The 18395-nt window shown below is 40.6% G+C and overlaps 1 protein-coding gene across 3 annotated transcripts in view; it reads right to left on the reverse strand.

Moving 5' to 3' along the window:
- Window positions 1-12934: 12934 nt before the first annotated feature.
- The window catches only part of B4GALT6 (beta-1,4-galactosyltransferase 6), a 67365-nt gene continuing 61904 nt past the window's right edge, over window positions 12935-18395 (reverse strand). For all 3 annotated transcript variants that reach the window (XM_062201506.1, XM_062201505.1, XM_062201507.1), the window contains 3 exons: window positions 17101-17223; window positions 16747-16848; window positions 12935-16070 (listed from right to left, as the gene is read on the reverse strand). In XM_062201506.1, coding sequence (XP_062057490.1) covers window positions 15923-16070; window positions 16747-16848; window positions 17101-17223 — 373 coding nt within the window. In that variant the 3' untranslated portion in view covers window positions 12935-15922. The remainder of the gene's footprint in view (window positions 16071-16746; window positions 16849-17100; window positions 17224-18395) is intronic.

Raw genomic sequence — 18395 nt, forward strand, 5'->3', positions numbered from 1 at the left:
CTCTCTCTCTCTCTCTCTCTCTCTCTCTCTCTCTCTCTCACACACACACACCACAAACATGAGAGATACACAGAAACACACACAGTGACATACATGGAGTTGGAGGCACAATGAGATATGGATCGTCTTCCAAAATGACAACAGACGGGGATTCGTCAGTCCGAACCCAGGAGCCAGCACTCCATCCAGGTTTCCTGCATGGGTGTTGGGGGCATAAAAACATGAGCCATCACCTGCTGCCTCTCAGGAAGTTCCTTAGCAGGAAGCTCGATTAGAAGCAGAGATTGACCTCAGCCCAGTCATTTCTTTATGGAATGTGGATGTCCCAAGCCACGGCTTAATCACTGTACCACAATACCCACCCCTAAAAATCTTTATTTACATATACAAAGTCCATTTCATCACATAAGGAAACACTTACATCTGAGAATTAGCATGTGGAGACCTTTGGGGGCCATTGTTCAGCCTATGACGGCATACATGTATTGGTTTACTCAACACATTTATTAAATACCTACTTTGTACCATATGCTAGAGCTGTAAAGATGCATGGAGCCACAGAGTCTATTTGTCAGGAAGGGAGAGAGGAAAATTGGCATTGCCCTAAAATATTTAAAATGCTATGGTCAGGGCCAGCATTACAGTGCAGTTAGCTAAGCTGCTGCTTGAAAGGCCAGCATCTCATATTGGAGTACCTGTGTGAGTCCCAGCTTCTCTTCTTTTGATCTGACTTGGTGCTAATGTGTCTGGGAAGGCAGCTTGGGCTCCTGCCACCCACATAGGAGACCCAGCTATGGCTCATAGCTCCTGGCTTCAGCCTTTCCCAAACCACACTGTTGTGACCACTTTTCCCCTTTCTCTGTTTCTGTCTCTCCAGCCCTTCCCTCCGCCCGATGCTATTTCAAGTCATACTTTTTTAAAAAATATAATGACTGGTACCATAATAGAAATATGTGCTCTGATTCTTGGGGGCCTGGAGGCCTTGTAGAGTGGACAACTGTGTTTGTCTCAGAAGACAGGTAGGAAGCACCAGGGAGGTAAGCAAGGAAAAAACCTTCCTGGAAAGAAGACTAAATTTCAGAGGAACTAAGATTGGCGACAGGAGAAGGATACTCGGAGAAAAGCAAGCTGGAGTTGGGTGAGGCCCTTTCTATGGCTTGGCTATTAACTGGGCTATTCTTCAAAGCGCATGTATTAGAGATTTGGTCCCTCAAATTCTATGCTGGCAGTTAATGATATGATCTGTCTGTGGCATTTAGGTGGTAGGCCTAGAGGGAGGTCCCTAGGTCACTGAGGGATGTGCCCTCAGTAGCAGTTCTTGTGAAAGGGCTGACTTGGGACCAGCCACTCCCTTTAGTGTCTCATCATGTGATTCCATCACTGTTATCCCACAGCCTCACCAGTTGAACAAACCAATGGAGTCCACCTGATCTTAGACCCTAAAGTTTCAAAACCATAAGCCAAAATCCTCTTCTTCCCAAGAAGCTTGTCTTGAGTACTTAGCTAATGATAATAGCTGATGGCCGGCGCCGCGGCTCACTAGGCTAATCCTCTGCCTGCGGTGCTGGCACACCAGGTTCTAGTCCCATTCGGGGCAACGGATTCTGTCCCGATTGCCCCTCTTCCAGGCCAGCTCTCTGCTGTGGCCCGGGAGTGCAGTGGAGGATGGCCCAAGTGCTTGGGCCCTGCACCCCATGGGAGACTAGGAGAAGCACCTGGCTCCTGCCATCGGATCAGCGCGGTGCACCGGCCCCAGCACGCTGGCTGCGCTGGCAATTGGAAGGTGAACCAACAGCAAAGGAAGACCTTTGTCTCTCTCACTGTCCACTCTGCCTGTCAAAAATAAAAATAAAAAAAATAAAGATAATAGCTGATTAATACAGCCTCCTATGGAGTGGCAGGAGACTGACAGGCCTTGTTAAGAGCTGAAGGAGCCTGCTGGTCATGGGAGAGCTAGGGAAGCTGAACAGAGCAGCAGCCTGACCCGGTCATGTTCTCTAAAGCCCAGTCTTGTGACGGGGGAGACGGGATGAGGGGAGCTGAAGGGCAGGTGAAATTGCCTAGTGGTGGGTGTGGTAAATCCCATTCATGTTTCTTCTGTTTTAATTTACATTACTAACAAGGAAATGTTATGATTTAAAGTCCCTTTCCTGATCTCAAAGTATCTGATTTTATAATTTCTATTCAATTTTTTCCTCCAATGGAATTAGTGGCTATAATACTTTAGCTTCTAGGGCCTAGAGTAAGAACATATGGGTATATATGTGTATATGTGGTGTATGTATAAACATATTAAATATAATATTACTATATATAATTATATATAAAGATTATATATAATATTATCATATATTTCTTACTGTAGGCCCAAGAAGCTAAAGTGTTATAATACTTCATATATAAATAAACATATATTTACTCATAGGAAAATGCCTTTAAAATTTTTGGTAAAGAGTGTCTAAAAATTATTTATAAAATAATTCACTTCCTCCAGTGTATCTTAATATACCTTTTACTAATTATTTCCTTACAAAAGTAAACCACAAAATCATACCCGATTCTTTTTTTCCAATGAAACCTTTTATTTAAGGAATACAAACTTCATGCATTTCATAAGTATAACTTTAGAAATATAGAGATTGATCCTACCATGCCTGCCCTCCCACCCATACGCCCACCCTTCTTCTTCCTCCCTCTTATTCCCAGTCCTATTTTTTACTAAGATCTATTTTCAATTAACTTTATACACAGAAAATTATACTGAGTTCAACAATTTACATGAAAAAAAGAAAAACATTCCCCAATAGTTAAAACAAGGACTGTTCAAAGTCATTGCATCTCAAAGTTAATTTCACTCCTTTTTTTAATTAACGTTGAGGCACCCAAGAATGATACATCTTTCACGAGCACTTAGACATAACTATAATTTATGAGACATAAGAATATCCTCCACTTAATACATTAAAATAAGTCTTTGAGAACAAGATTTATCATTAATTAAAGAAACACATAAGAAAATAAGCAATAGAATTGGACACTTCGGCATAACTGAAACTTATGAGACATAAGAATTTCCTCCACGTAATACATTAAAACAAAATAAATCTTGGAGAACAAGTTTTACTGTTAACTCTTAGAATACAACTCTTTTTATTTTTATTTTTTGACAGGCAGAGTGGACAGAGACAGAGAGAAAGGTCTTCCTTTTACCGTTGGTTCACCCTCTAATGGCCTCTGTGGCTGGCACGCTGCGGCTGGCATGCTGCGGCTGGCGCACCGCACTGATACAAAGCCAGGAGCCAGGTGCTTCTCCTAGTCTCCCATGGGGTGCAGGGCCCAAGGACCTGGGCCATCCTCCACTGCACTCCTGGGCCACAGCAGAGAGCTGGCCTTGAAGAGGGGCAACCAGGACAGAATCCGGTGCCCCAACCAGGACTAGAACCCAGTGTGCCGGCACCGCAGGTGGAGGATTAGCCTAGTGAGCCATGGCACCAGCCAGAATACAAGTCTTGAGGACAGAGGTCCTGCATGAGAAGTTAGTGCAGGGTGACTCTTGTTGTTAATTTAACAATTAAAACTCTATGTATTGGGGCCGGCGCCGATGATTCTTCCCAATGTACCCACTCTCCCACCTAAACTCCCACCCCTCTTTCCTCCTCCTCTTATTTCCACTCTTTAAAAAAAAAATTATTTTACAGACAGTTAAGTAAAGAGTTCAACAAATTGTATGAAAACAAAAACCTGTTCAACAGTCAAGACAGGGGCTATTCAAAGTCATTGCTTCTCTTTTACAGATTGCTTTTTAGGTGCTCTATTAGTTATCATAGGTTAGGGAGAATATATGGTATTTGTCCTTTTGGGATTGGCTTATTTTACTAAGTATGATGTTTTCCAGTTTCATCCATTTTTTTTTTTTTTTTTGCAAATGACCAGATTTTTTTTAATGCTGAGTAGTATTCCATGGTGTACATATCTCACAATTTCTTTATCCAGTCTTTTTTTTTGACAGGCAGAGTTAGAGATGGAAAGGTCTTCCTTTCTGTTGGCTCACCCCCCAAGTGGCTGCTATGGCCGGCGTGCTGCACCGATCCAAAGCCAGGAGCCAGGTGCTTCCTCCTGGTCTCCCATGTGGGTGCAGGGCCCAAGTGCTTGGGCCATCCTCCACTGCCTCTTTTGACATGTATTTGGGTTGATTTCATGTCTTAGCTTTTGTGAATTGAGCAACAATAAACATGGGGGTACAGAAAACTCAAACGTGATGCTGGCTTCATAGAAAGAATTTGGGAAGGTTCACTTCCTTTCGATTGTTTTGAATAGCTTGAAAAGAATTGGAGATAGTTCTTCTTTAAATATCTGGTAGAATTCAGCAGTGAAGCCATCCAGTCCTGGGCTTTTCTTTGATAGGAGGGTCTTTATTATTGATTCAATTTCTGTCTCAGTTATAGGTCTGTTTAGTTTTCTATGTCTTCATGGCTCAATTTAGGTACGTTTTTGTTTCCAGGAATCTTTACCTTTCTCCTAAGTTTTCCTGCTTTGTTGGCATACAGCTCTTTGCAGTAATTTCTGATGATTCTTTTTATTTCTGTTGTGTCACATTTCCTTTTTCATCTATAATTTTATTGCTTTGAGTCTTTTCCTTTTTTTTTTCTTAGTTGCACCAATGTTGTATCCAACCAGATTTTCATTTCACTGATATTTTTGTATTTTTTTGTTTCAATCTTTTTTATTCTCATTTTATTTCTTCATACTAGTTTTGGGTTTGGTTTGTTGTGGATATTCTGGGTCCTTGATATGGACTGATAGCTCATTTATTTGGTACCTTTCCAGTTTCTTCATTTGGGTACCGATTGCTATGAACTTCCTTCTTAACAGTGCTTTTGCTGTATCCTATAGGTTTTGATACAATGCATTGTCATCTTCATTTGTTTCCAGAAATTTTTTGATTTCTCTTTTGATTTCTTCTATGGGTCATTAGCAGCATGTTGTTCAATCTCCATGTGTTTACATATGTTCTAGAGATTTTTGAGTTGTTGATTTCTAGCTTCATTCCATTGTGGTCCAAGAAGATGCATGGAATGATTTTTTTTTTTTTAATTTGCTAGGTTGCTCTGTGGCCTTGCCTATAGTCTATCCTAGAGAATGTTCCATGCACTGATGAAAAGAATGTGTATTCGCCACTGTGGGATACGAGGTTCTATACATATCCGTTAGGTCCATTTGGTGTCAGTTAACTGTTTCCTTGCTGATTTTCTGTCTGGTTGATCTGTCCATTGCTGAAAGTGGGGTATTGAAGTCCCCTTTTACTATTGAATTGAAGTCTATTTCCCTTTAGGTCTGTTGACATTTTTTAAGTAGCCAGGTGCTCTGTAATTGGGTGCATATACATTTACTATAGTCGCATCATCTTGTTGGATTGATCCCTTAGTCATCACATAGTGCCATTCCTGATTTCTTTTAACATTTGTTATGTTAAAGTCTATTTTGTCTAGTGTTAGAATGGCTATACCAGCTCTTTATGGTTTCTGTTAGCATGGACTATCTTTTTCCATCCTTTCACTTTTGATCTCCGTGCATCTTTGTTGGTGAGATGTATTTCTTGTAAGCAGCAAATAGATGGGTCTTGTTTTTCAACCCATTCACTCAGTCGGTATCTTTTAACTGGATAACTGAGGCCATTGTCATTCACAGTGACTATTGATAAGTAATGACTTGGCCTGGACATTTTTCCATAAATATTCCCTTTGTTTGCTTTGGATTGCTTTTGTATTTATACTAGTGGCTTTTCTGCCTTCTCATTTTTTCATAACAATGGCTACCTTTCTGTGTTTCTCTGTGTAGCACATCCTTAAGCATCTTCTGTAAGGCTGGATGAGTGTTGACAAATTCTTTGTCTTTGTTATGAAAAGTATTTATTGCATTTATAAATGCAAGCTTTGTAGGGTACAGTATTCAGGTTTACAGTTTTTTCTTTTAAGACTTGGACTATATCTTGTCATTCCCTTCTGGCTTTTAGTGTTTCTAATGAGAATTCAGCTGTGAGTCTAATTGGCAATCCTCTGAAAGTAATCTGGCATTTCGCTCCCTCCTATCTTAAAATCTGTTCTTTGTTTTACTGTGGAAAGTGACTACAATGTATCATAAGAGTCTTTTCTGGTCATGTCTGTTAGGAGTTCTATATGCTTCCTCTACTTGAACATCTCTTTCTTTCACCAAATTGGGTAAGTTTTCTGTAATTAATTCACTAAATTTTCTATCCCCTTCCCTCTTTCTACTCCCTCAGCAACTCCTAAGACCCATATGTTGGGTCACTTAATAGGATCCTATAGATCTCCAACACTTTTTAAATTTTCTATTTTCTTGTTGTTTTGTCTGACTGTAAGATTTCCAAAGATTTGTCTTCTAGTTCAGATATTATTTCTTCTGCCTCATCAAGTCTGCTGTTAAGAACTTCCACTGCATTTTTTATTTGATCCATTGAATTCTTCATTTCTAAAATTCCATTTTTATTTTTCTTTATATTCTCAATTTCCTGGGGAAAAATTTTAAGCATATTATGGTTTTTTTTAGTTTATGGATTTGCTTCTGATTTTTTTGAGTAATCTACAGTTAATTTTCTAAATTCCATGTCTGGCATTTCCTCAGTCTCTTCATCTTCACATTCTAATATTGAAATATTTGTGTTCAGGGAGGGGTCATGGTGCCTTCCTTATTCTTTTTTCTTGAATTTTGACTTATTTTTCTGCATTTGTGGAATCGATTTTTAACTTTTTCTTTGGTTGGGTTGGGTTTTATCTTCAGGGTTCTGCTTCTGTGGCTTTGTGGAATGTCTGCCCTTTGAGTTAATACCAGGAAGTGTGTGGTAGAAGTGGCCTGAGGGCCCTGGTCAAGGCTCTAGGGTTGGGCCAGTTTCCAGGGTAACACCCAGTTGGGCGTGGTAGAGCTCCAAAGCCAGCTATGCCCTACACCTTTTCATGTAGCAACAGAGGCCTCAAAGTCTTAGCACTTAGGGCTCCCACAGATGCTGAGACTGGAGGGCACCACTGGCACTGGCACCCCTCTGTCTCTTGTAGCTGTCCAGCCACCTTCCTGTAGAGCTCTGAGGCAGCAGGGACTGCAGACCATTCCCTCCTCTGGTAGCTCTGGATCCCAGTACAGTCCCTGGTCTAAATGCCTGCCTGCCACTGCTGCCAGCACTGCATTCAGGTGTCCCATCTCAGTGAGCTCTAATGTGCGCACCTGCAGGCTTCCGAGTTGTAGTATTGATTTAAAATGGCAGCCACCCCATCTCGGCAGGGTTGAGGGTTCTGTTTTGTAGAGATTGATTGGAATCGCCCATCCTCCCCCCACACACACTTCCACTAGGACCACAGGTGACTGCCAGCTCCCTGGGCTCCAGTCCAGACCCACACCAGGCTTTCTCTTGCTCTATCCCCACAGATTGGTGCAGATCGACACCCCCCCCCCAACTGTCTCAGAAACGCTCAGGCTCTCCAGGGCTGTAGTTCTTTGGGTGTGCGTTAGCACTCACCATGCAGGTTCAAGCCATTTCCCTCCTCCTGTGGGCCTTCCCAGGGGGTTTTCTCTCTTCTCTGCCAAGCATGTACCTCCTACCCTGTTCTCTGCACTGTTTCCTCCTAGCCCTTTCTCCACTAGATTCTTTTTACTTTGAAGCAACAAAACCCTTCAGACTGTAGGCTTGGAACAGAGAACGTGTGTTTACTGCTGTAATAAATAGCTAGATTTCTTTGGGATTAAAGTCTAGAGTTGGGATTTGGTTTCTATAAAGGTTATCAGGTGGCTGTGGATGTCTAGCATGTATGAATTTTATCTACTCTTCCTATTCCACTTCAGTAGAGCCTCAAATTCCCCTTAACCACTTCCACATCCTGATTGACCTAGAATGGGCAGGAATGCCTTGCAGTTGCTTTTCTACTTCTGCTATAAAACCTCTCCTCAGTAGTTTTTGGACTGATCCTCACTCTGAGTAGCTGTCAAGATCAAATGAAGGACTACAGGGAAAGAGTTTAGAGCATGCCTGGATCACTGAAGGCCTGTGATATGTGATATACTGTCATTCATGAGATATGTAATATGTGCTATATTATCTATGTGAAACATAAATATTATCCTATAAAATATTCAAAATAGTAAATTCTTCAAGAAATAGTCTTAGAAATAGTCTACCATAGGTCTCCAGCACCTTTTCCTATGAAACAATAACTGATGTAGCTTTTGAAGGGGGGGGGGTGGATTCACATGGTCCCAGGCACCCTAACAGATTCCATCTGAGCCGGGTTCTTAAGATTTTATGTATTTGAAAGGCTGAGTTAGAGAGCAAGAGAGACTGAGATCTTCTGTCCACTGGTTCACTCCCCAAATGGCCATATGGTGAGTGCTGGGGCATGCTGAACAAGGAGCCTGGAACTCCATCCTGGTTCACTTGTAGGTGGCATGTGACCAGATACATGGCTCATCTTCTGCTTTCCTCGGCACATTAGCAGGGAGCTGGATTGAAAGTGGAGCAGCCAGGGGCCTGTGCTGTGGCATAGCAGGTAAAGCCACTGCCTTTGGTGCCAGCATACCATATGGGCACTGGTTTGAGTCCCAGCTGCTCCACTTCCAATCCAGCTCCTGCTAATGTGCCTGGGAAAGAAGTGGAAGATGGCCCAACTGCTTGGGCCCCAGCACCCACGTGCGAGAGCTGGAAGAAGCTCCTGGCTTCAGATTAGCTCAGCTCCAGCCATTGCAGCCATTTGAGGAGTGAACCAGCGGATGGAAGACCGACCAACCTCTCCCTCTCCACCTCCTCCCCCTCCCCGCCTCTGCCTCTCTATAATTCTTCCTTTCAAATAAATTAAAAAAATGGAGCAGCCAGACTTAAATTTGTGCTCATATGAGATGACAGCTTTGCAGGCACTGGCTTAACCTTCTGGCCACAGTGCAGCCTGCTTTTTAAATTTATTTTCATTTATTTGCAAGGAGAGGCAGATTTTTCATCTGCTGGTTTATTCCCCAAATGCCTACAACAGCCAGGGCTGGGCTAACACAAAGCCAGGATCCTAGCACTCAATCCAGGTCTGCCACGTGGGTGGCAGGGACCCAAGCATTTGAGCCCTGAGGGTATGTATTAGCAGGAAGCTTGATTGGAAGCAGAGTAACTAACACTTCAAGCAGGCACTCCAACATGGGATACAGGAGTCCCAAGTGGTGACTTACCCACTGTATCGGATGCCAGCACATTGTGTGTCTCACTCCCCAAATCTTATGTTGTGGTTGTCAAACTTTACTCACCAGAACCCCCAGAAGGTATGCATAACTACACTTTGCTTGGCTGCACCTGGACTGTCCAATTCCACTGGCCTTGCTACAGGTTCCCTGGAGATATGCTTCTACTCGCCCAAGAACCACACTTTGAGAACCTGGCTCACAGTCTAAATATTTGAAAATTCTCATGAGTGTCTGCCAGCTACAAGCCTACATCCATATGTAGTCAACCTTGGCTGCATTTTAGAGCCACTTAGGAATATTTTGAAGACTACCCGACACAGACCAATGAAGTCGACTCTCTGGAGGGTGCTATCCAATGTAGCTATGGTTTAGGAACTTTCCACAAGTGATTCTGACTTCAACTAGCAGGAAGACGCACTAACCTGAGCAGCACCGAATGAACAGTTCTCAAAGGCTAAGTATCTCCTAAGTCACTGGACAGAGAATGATGCAGGTGATTTCCAGGACGTTGTTCCAGACTATTCACAGCTCCTCCAATCCTGAAACTGTACCCTCTGAGAGTCGATATTTTGTTGCCTTAGAGAAAAGTAATTTTGAAAAACTGAATCCATACTCTACAGGAAATCCATACTGCTGGAGGAAAAGAATTTCATTTAACCAAGGTTTACTGAAGTCTTTGGAGAGCCTAGGAAAGATGAAATATTTTTCATCTTTCATCATCACTTATTAGTGGTTCTTGTGCTTAGACATTTCACTCCAGTAGGGCTATGGGATTTAAAAAAAAAATTATTTGAAAGAGTGACAGAGACATAGAATGGAGGGAGAGATCTTCAATGGCTGGTTTACTCCCCAGATGGCCGCAATGACCTGGCTAGGCTCGGCCAGAGCAGGAGATGCAGCTGTTTCCCACGTTTGGCAGGGTCCCCAAGCACTCAGGCCGTCATCCTCTGCTTTCCCAGGCACAATAGCAGAGAGCCGGATGTGAAGGAGCAGCAGCCGGTACTCAAACCTGTTACCCATATGGGATGCTGGCATCACAAGTGGTGACTTCTTGTTTTTAATTAAGAATTCTTTTTTAAAATATTTATTTGAAAGGCAGAGTTAGAGACAGAGGCAAAGGGAGGGAGAGAGAGAAGTCGGTCTTCCATCTGCTGGTTTACAACCCAATGGCCACAATGGCTGAAACTGGGCCAATCTGATATCAGGAGCTTCTTCTGGGTCTCCCACATGGGTGCAAGGGCCCTAGCACTGGGACCATCCTCTACTGCTTTGCCAGGCCACAGCAGAGAGCTGGATCAAAGTGGAGCAGCCAGGACTCCAACTGGTGCCCCGTGTGAGAGGCTAGCACTGCAGCTTTACCCACCATGTCACAGCCCCAGCCCCAAGCAGTGGCTTAACCAGCTTGCACTATAACACTAGCTCCAGAGCTGTTTTTTGTTTTTGTGCTTATCAATAACACATCATTTTGATCAAGCTAGTCAAAACTAATTTTAATGAGACCAAAGCTTTTCTAAAGGAGAACAGTGTGTGCCTACTAGCAATCATTTAAGAAACACCATCTGTGGGGTGTGGCATAGTGGGTAAAGCTTCCTGCAGTTGCCGGCATCCCATATGGATGCGTTTGAGTCCCAGCTGCTCTACTGCCCATCCAGCTCCCTACTAAAGCACCTGGGAAAGCAATGGAGGAAGACCCGAGTGCTTGGGCCCCTGCACCCACATGGGAGACCCTGATGAAACGACTGGCTTCAACCTGGTTCAGCCCTGGTCCGTGGCAGCCATCTAGAGAGTGAAGCAATGGATGGAAGATTTCCTCCACTCTATAACTCTTTAAAATAAATAAATCTTAAAACACCATCTGCATCAAGTAGAATAAGGGATTAAAGACTTATGTATCTCACAAACCTAGGGGACTTTCCTTCTTTATGGATGACCCTTTACAAGACTTTTGCTCATTTTTCTATCACATTTCCAAGTCGGTGCTAAGATATTCAGAGGACAAAATGGGTCAGTCCCCTTTAGAAACCTTCACCAAGCCTCGGCAGGGGCAGGCTGAGCCTGGTACAAGTAAAGCAGGAATACTTGGCTGACCTTATCCCCAGACAAGGGGGGAGCCACTGAAAGGTTTTAAGCAATATTTCAAAAGATAAAATTTCTTTGGCACTGTGGAGGGATTCAAAGGTATAACCTTGCAGTAAGAAAACAGGAGAGGGGGCAGAGTTGTGGTACCGAGGGTTAGGCCGCCAACTGTGATCCCAGCATCCCATGTTGAAGCACCTGCCAGGCTCTGTTTCAGCCTGGCCCAACCCCCAGCCATTGCTGCCATTTGGAGAGTGAACCAGCAGATCTGTCTACTTCCCTGTCACTGCCTTTGAAATCTTAAAGTGGGGGAGGGGTCCAGATAGTTGTGGGAATGAACAGCCAGAGGGACTAGAGGATGAGAACTAAGGAGTTTTAGACTATGCAAAGAGGGGGAATGACTCGGATTTATACTTTGAGTCACAAAGTGATTGGGGAAAGGATGATGACTAGGTTTTGATGGGGAATATGATAAATTTGGCTAAGATGATGGCTTTAAGTTCCTGTAAAACAGAGGGGCAGGGTGACCAATAAATGGTTAATACAGATGAACTAAGAATAAACCTGTGTTAGAGATAGGGGTTTGGGAGTCCCCTATGTATAACTAAGGGGTCCATGTGGCTAAAACTTTGTAAGTATGAGATCACCTGCTGCATCTGGCTACTTAAATAGAACTTAGTTAAAAAAACTGTTTCTTACTCGTGCCAGTCACAGTTCAAGGGCTTAAGGGCCAGTGACAAGTCGCTAGGGACTTCTATACTGGGCGAACAGATTTCGAACATTTTCATCACTGCAGAACATTTTATCAGACTGTTGCACAGTGGCTATAGAAAGTCCTGATCAAAAAAGGACAGAAGGCAGAGGCATGACCCCCAGAGGATACTGAGGACGGGTGAGGAGGCCAACCCAAAAGCCAAGGGAGATGGAGGAGACAGGGACTCGGGCACTGGGACATATAAGTTGTCCACCTCTGATTGAGAGAAGGTTACTGGATATTTCCCAAGAGGTCACACTGTTCATAAAAACTAGTAATATTTGAGAATTCATTACACAAACCAGTTGATAAAAGTTAGTTTCGCAATAGGCTCTGGATTTTTTTGAGATTTCATTGTTTGCCTTAAAGATCTTCAATACTACTTGATGCCTGAAAACACGAAATGAGCTGACTATAACACTACAGCTGAGTGTGGAGGTTGTGCAGTAAGAACACAACTGGTACCTAAATGAACTCAGAGAATGTGAAATACTCATCATGGCAGAACAAGTTGTAGTGATGCAAAATCTCTCTGCAAAAGCCACATGGTGATCTCTCAATGTGTTTAAGCCGTGGTCCCCTTATGTGGCAACCCTAGTGTCACTCAAAATGAGGGTACTTCAAAAAATTTGTGGAAAGCTTCATACAAAAATTTCTGAAATCCACATGTTTTCTTTATACATATTTTCCGTAACTGATGATCCCTGTATTCACGAACAGTTCACTTTAAGAAACAACAAAAACTCAGGTAACTGAAAGTTCCTGAGAGAAAATAATTACATCTTCACACAAAGTCTTTACAACATTATATTTCATAAAAGACAATGATAAAAAAGTACAAACATCTCCATGAGAAGCAAAACAAAAAAATGAGAGTACAAGAAATTACTAGCATTTATTTCAGTGCATTTATGTAGAAGCCTCTCATTTAATAAATAAAATCTTAAGTACACTTCTTTCTGAAACACTATGACCATTGTCGTTATCTCAATTGGCATATTTGCAAATCCAAGGCAATAAATCTAGAGTACTATTTATTGGAAAAGTACACAAAGAAACTGACAAGCAAAGGTCAAATCAAGGGACACAAATCCGCTTTCACTTGTAGGAAGCCTCCAAAAGGAGACACTGTATTGGATATTTTCCCATTTTGTACTAAAATGAGTATCTTGGCTGGGAAAGACGGTTTTAATACATAGTTTTGTGTTTATATAATAAGGTAAATATTTCTTACTAACCACCTCTTTATAAAATGCAAACTCAGTTATCAAGTTCTAGAATTAAATCCAAAGTCCCAAATGCCTACCACCACTGTGAACTAGATATACCTTACAGCTGATGTGTGCACTTCTCCCCTTTTTTCTAACAGACCCATCAATCATCATTTCACTAGCTGAAAGGCACTAAATAATCTTGTTCCTAGTACCACAGGGACCTAATAGCTCCAAGTCAACAGATAATGGTTTCTTGACTTTGACACGGAGAAATTTATCAAGTTACCAGAGGATGTCTTCATAATTGCAGAAGGGCTTTACTTGCTTGACTTTTTGAGGAATGAAATTATATTTTCCAATAGTCATACCTAGCACTGTACCTGACAGAGGAGATGATCAATACATCATCATAATTAAACCCAGCAAGCATACCATAATGATGGTTTGCACCTATAATGCATTTGTTAATCTTTATGGGGTAGATTTATTGTCATACAATGAAGATAACTGGGTAAAGCTCTGTCACTCTTATGGAAACGCATAAAGGTCACTGTTTATAAGCAAAAATTTCAAGTTTGCACTTAAAAAGCGAAATTAAAAACCACACTGGTGAGGTGGTTTTCACAGGATGATATACTCTATTTGAAACTGAGGAAAGAAACAATATTGATATCCTGTTCTTAAAAACTAGTCAGATTTTCCCCCCAAAAAGTAGATACTCCTAGTGCTGAGTTCTCCTAAAACTGTAAAATGTATATTAAAATGAAAACAATACCAAAAGTGGACAGCTCCACATGAAATGAGAGAACTTACTTCCCTAACATAATTCAGAAAAAATCCTGATTTCCCCACCACTGAAATCTTAAGTTTTATTGGGCTAATAATGCTCCACTCTCCTACTCTGTTAGTGGCCAACAAATGTTAACATTCCTGATCTTTTTTCCATCCAATTAAAGAACTACATTGGTGATGAGAAAGAAAATGAACAAATTAAATGCAAATAACTTCATTTTCAGAAAGTTTGATTTTTTTCATTACTTCAATTTTCAACTTTGAAAATTAAATTTTTGAAGTGTTTCTAATAAGTATGGAAAAATTCTGTTTGGTACATTAACAGATAAGCTATCAGTTTTCTCAAAGTATAGGAATTTCAATTATTTGGTTTGTGGTCATTTTTTATTAACAGAATTACCATAGAAAATGATAACTTCAAAATTAAGCCTAGAACATGAGATAAATAACCATATTTCTGTGAAATGTCCATGAGGCAAATGTTATCCAAACATTTTATAGATTTCTATGATTCATTATTGCTGAAGAGTCACCTCAGAGACAAATTTGTTTAATTTGTGACATCTTAATACTTCTGATAACTATACTTGATATCAAGTATTAAGACTTGTTTTCAGATGTGTTATACTAATGCGCTTAAATAACTAATGTATTCAAGATAATTCTATTAAGTAATCTCTGGTGTTAAGATTTCCTCACTAAACATTCATTAAAAGTGAAAAAATATATAATTTGAATGAAACTGACTGATGTTAAAGGGTCCCTTCCAAAAGTGAAATTCTGTAAATCGATAAACTTAAAATGTTTTATTACTAGGCATTTGTCATAAAAATATAACATTTAATTTCTTATCTAATAGAATATTTGTATATTATACGTACTATGGGGTTTTCCCTAGCTTATTCTTTTGGAAGAAAAAATATTTTGGCTCTCCTGAACTGAAAATAATGAAAATGTTGTTCACTATGAATTGTTAAAAAAAAAAAAAAAGTACATAAACATATGACCTTGGGGACATTTGAAGCACAAAATCCCTGACATGGCAGCAGAGGTACATGAGACACTTAACACACACAGGTCCTTTCTATCATGTCACATGACAACTTGTAAGATTTTCTTGGTAATACTCATGCAATATGCATAAATGATATGGTTGTGATTCAGCAAAATCTGATGAGATTGCAAGCAAGGAAAAAATTAGGTAATCCTGGTAGGAAGGAAAGCTTCAAGTCCTTTCCTTCTTTCCCTTGAAAGCCCTAAGAAAGCGTGCCTTCTTCCACATGAGAGGCAGAAGGGCTAAAGCTCAAAACTAGGATAAGTTGACTGTATTAATTGGCCATCAATTCCTGACAGCGCCTTCATTTTCACACAAGGGTTAACCTTTGTTTAGTGACATAAATTTCATGTTTTCATGCAATTAAAAAACATCTATAAAAGTCCAATAAAGGCATAACCAATTACATGCAAACTGCGGCACATCTTATTTTCAACAATTTGAACACGTTAATTTATATCACATATGTACAAAATGTTTAAACGGAAATAAAAGCATTCTCTTAAATTATAGATTTTAGTATAAAAATCTTCTTGTAGGGAGCTCTCAACTTCCAACTCAAGCAAAGGCTTCTGGTTTTTGCAGTGCTCGCCGTGGGGGGTGCACCCCTAGGAGGGAGGAGGGGAGAGGAGTGGAGAGGAAGGGTGGGAGAAGGTGACCACAGCAAGTCCAGGCTGTAAACACTGAGGACTGGGCTCTTCCCAGAGAACAGGACACTGCCACATCCAGCCACCAGCCTCCATTCAGAGTCCACTGCAGGTTTACAGTCCAGCATTGTAGTCTGTCTGGCCCTGGGGGCTACTTCTAATAGTCTTCTATTGGAGCTAACTCTGGCATGAGGTTTACAGTTATATTCGTATACAATCTATCAACCAGAATTTTTGGTGAATATATTAAATTGTTCAGCCCATCGATGTACTGACGCTCTTTAGAATACCTTAGTAATTTATACCTATAGTGTTAGAGGAAAGAAATAGAGTAAAACATGTTCAAACAGAATACTGATGAGGAATACATCCCGTGTCAACTTAAGCATTTAAAACTCGTTACCATTTTTGGTTTTTGTTCATAATTAAAAATCTCTAAACCATGATTCCAAATTATTTTTACTAGTCAAAATATACCACATGAAAAAAGTCATTTTGCATTCCTAGACCTCCCTAAGAAACTAAATGTGTTATGTTTATGTGAGGAAAACACTTTTTCGGGGCTGGCACTGTGGCATAGCAAATAAAGTCACTACCTGTGATGCCAGCAACCCTTATGGGCATGGGTTCCAGTCCCAGCTACTCCACTTCCAATCTAGCTCCCTGCTAATTGCCTGGGAAAAGCAGTGGAAGATGGCCCCAAGTACTTGGGCCCCTACACCCAACTGAGAGGCTGGGATGAAGCTCCTGGCTTCAGCCTGGCCCAGCAGACAAATGACTGTGCTCTGACTTTTACAACATTTTTTCAAATAGTTATTTATAAGATTTTACTGAATTCTTTGTAATGTGGATGTATATGGGTATCTCTTCAGAATGAGGACAAAAGTGCTTTCCTTCCATAAAGTTCCCTTCAAATTTTAGGGTGCAATTTTTTACTTTGCACATATTAAATATCATTGAAACCTTGGAATCTAAACTTACCGTCCTAAAAATTGGACTTCCCCTCGATGGTGATGAGGAATAGACTTGTACTTTCCCAAGTCTCCCTCTGGTCGGGTTACATTATATCCAGCATAGTGAACTCTACAATATAATATATGGAAATGAAAATACAAAGAAATAAAATCTCACCAAAAATGGATGTTGAGTTAAATTTTAAAATGCAAAAGAATACCCAAACATGTATGCTGTCAATAATTTCAGAAGCCACTCAATGGACAAAACAGGATTTAGGAACGTCAAATTTTTCATGCTTTCATGGAATACACAAGAATGACTTACCTACCAGGATGAAACTTACAGAAATTCTACTAAGCAGTTTATACCCTAACATACCTGTTCCAAAGATCGTCATCTTCTCCTCCCCATCCCCAGAAGGCATTAGGAAAACCATTGATCTTTCTAAATTGTTCCACTGTCAGTCCACTTACACCACCAAAAAACTCTTTGTATGGAAGACTGAAAGAAAGCAGATACATCAAGCTAAACACAAAACCAGACACTCTGCCTTAATGCAACCAAGTTTTCAATCTTTCGTGTACTTTATACAGAAAACAGGGAGGCAGACTTGTAAACACATTATGTAGTATTTTGTAAAATGTAAACTATACCAAGAAACAATATTTTTATATTCCAGAGAAACAAGTACTTGTAGATATATTAAAACACAAAGCAAAACATTGGTAGTAGAAATTTATTTACTTCAAGGGATAACTTGTCTGACTTGACTGTCAAGGAACAGTTTTGTGTTTCATTTTTTTCTTCATACTATTTGCTGAACTCTTTATTCAACATAGTTAATCATATGTGTATAGTCAACTGAAGATCTCAAAGAGTGGGAATAAGAGGGAGGCAGAAGACTGTAATTGTAAAACTGTATACATGCCTACAGACTCACATCTAAGGATACAGTTTAAAAATCTGCCATGGGATCCCAAATCCCATTAAACTGGGTGGTAAAAATGCCATTTTATGTGTTATAGTAAACATATAGATAGGATTAAGTGTTAAAGTGATTATATAAATAGGATCAAGTGTCTGGTAATAATAAAGATAGGATTAAAAAGGGAAGAATGTTCCAACATGGGAAGCAGTCCACACAGCAGACTCAGAATGACAATAGTTTTAAGTAGCACTCTGACCTCAGAATCAGCCCTTAAGGTATTCTGGTCTGGTCTATCTGAAAAGCCCACAAGAGCATTTCAGGCATGGAAAGTCATCACACTGTGGCAAAAAATGTTCTACATGAAGGATCTCTGTGAGTGAGACACCAGTGGAAACATGGGGCCATCAAAGAAGGATGTACTCTTCTCTAAAGGAGGAAAGAACTTTCACTTCACTTATGGCCTTGTCTAAATACTAATGGAGATTGTTGATTCAAAAGACTTCCATAGCCTAGAGAGCTTATGTCAAGAGCCTCAGGTGTTCACTGACTTTATATGTGTGCTAATTGTTAAATTAACAACAGGAGTCACTGTGCACGAATTTCCCATGCAGGACCTCTGTCCTTAATGAGTTGCATTATGAGAGTTAACTGTAAAATTTGTTCTCAGTTTATATGTATGTGTACAGATTGTTGAAATCTTTAGTATGAGTTGGTCTTCTGTGTACAAAGTTAATTGAAAATGAAT

Source organism: Lepus europaeus, chromosome 9 (genome assembly GCF_033115175.1).
Source record: "Lepus europaeus isolate LE1 chromosome 9, mLepTim1.pri, whole genome shotgun sequence".
Lineage (NCBI taxonomy): Eukaryota > Metazoa > Chordata > Mammalia > Lagomorpha > Leporidae > Lepus > Lepus europaeus.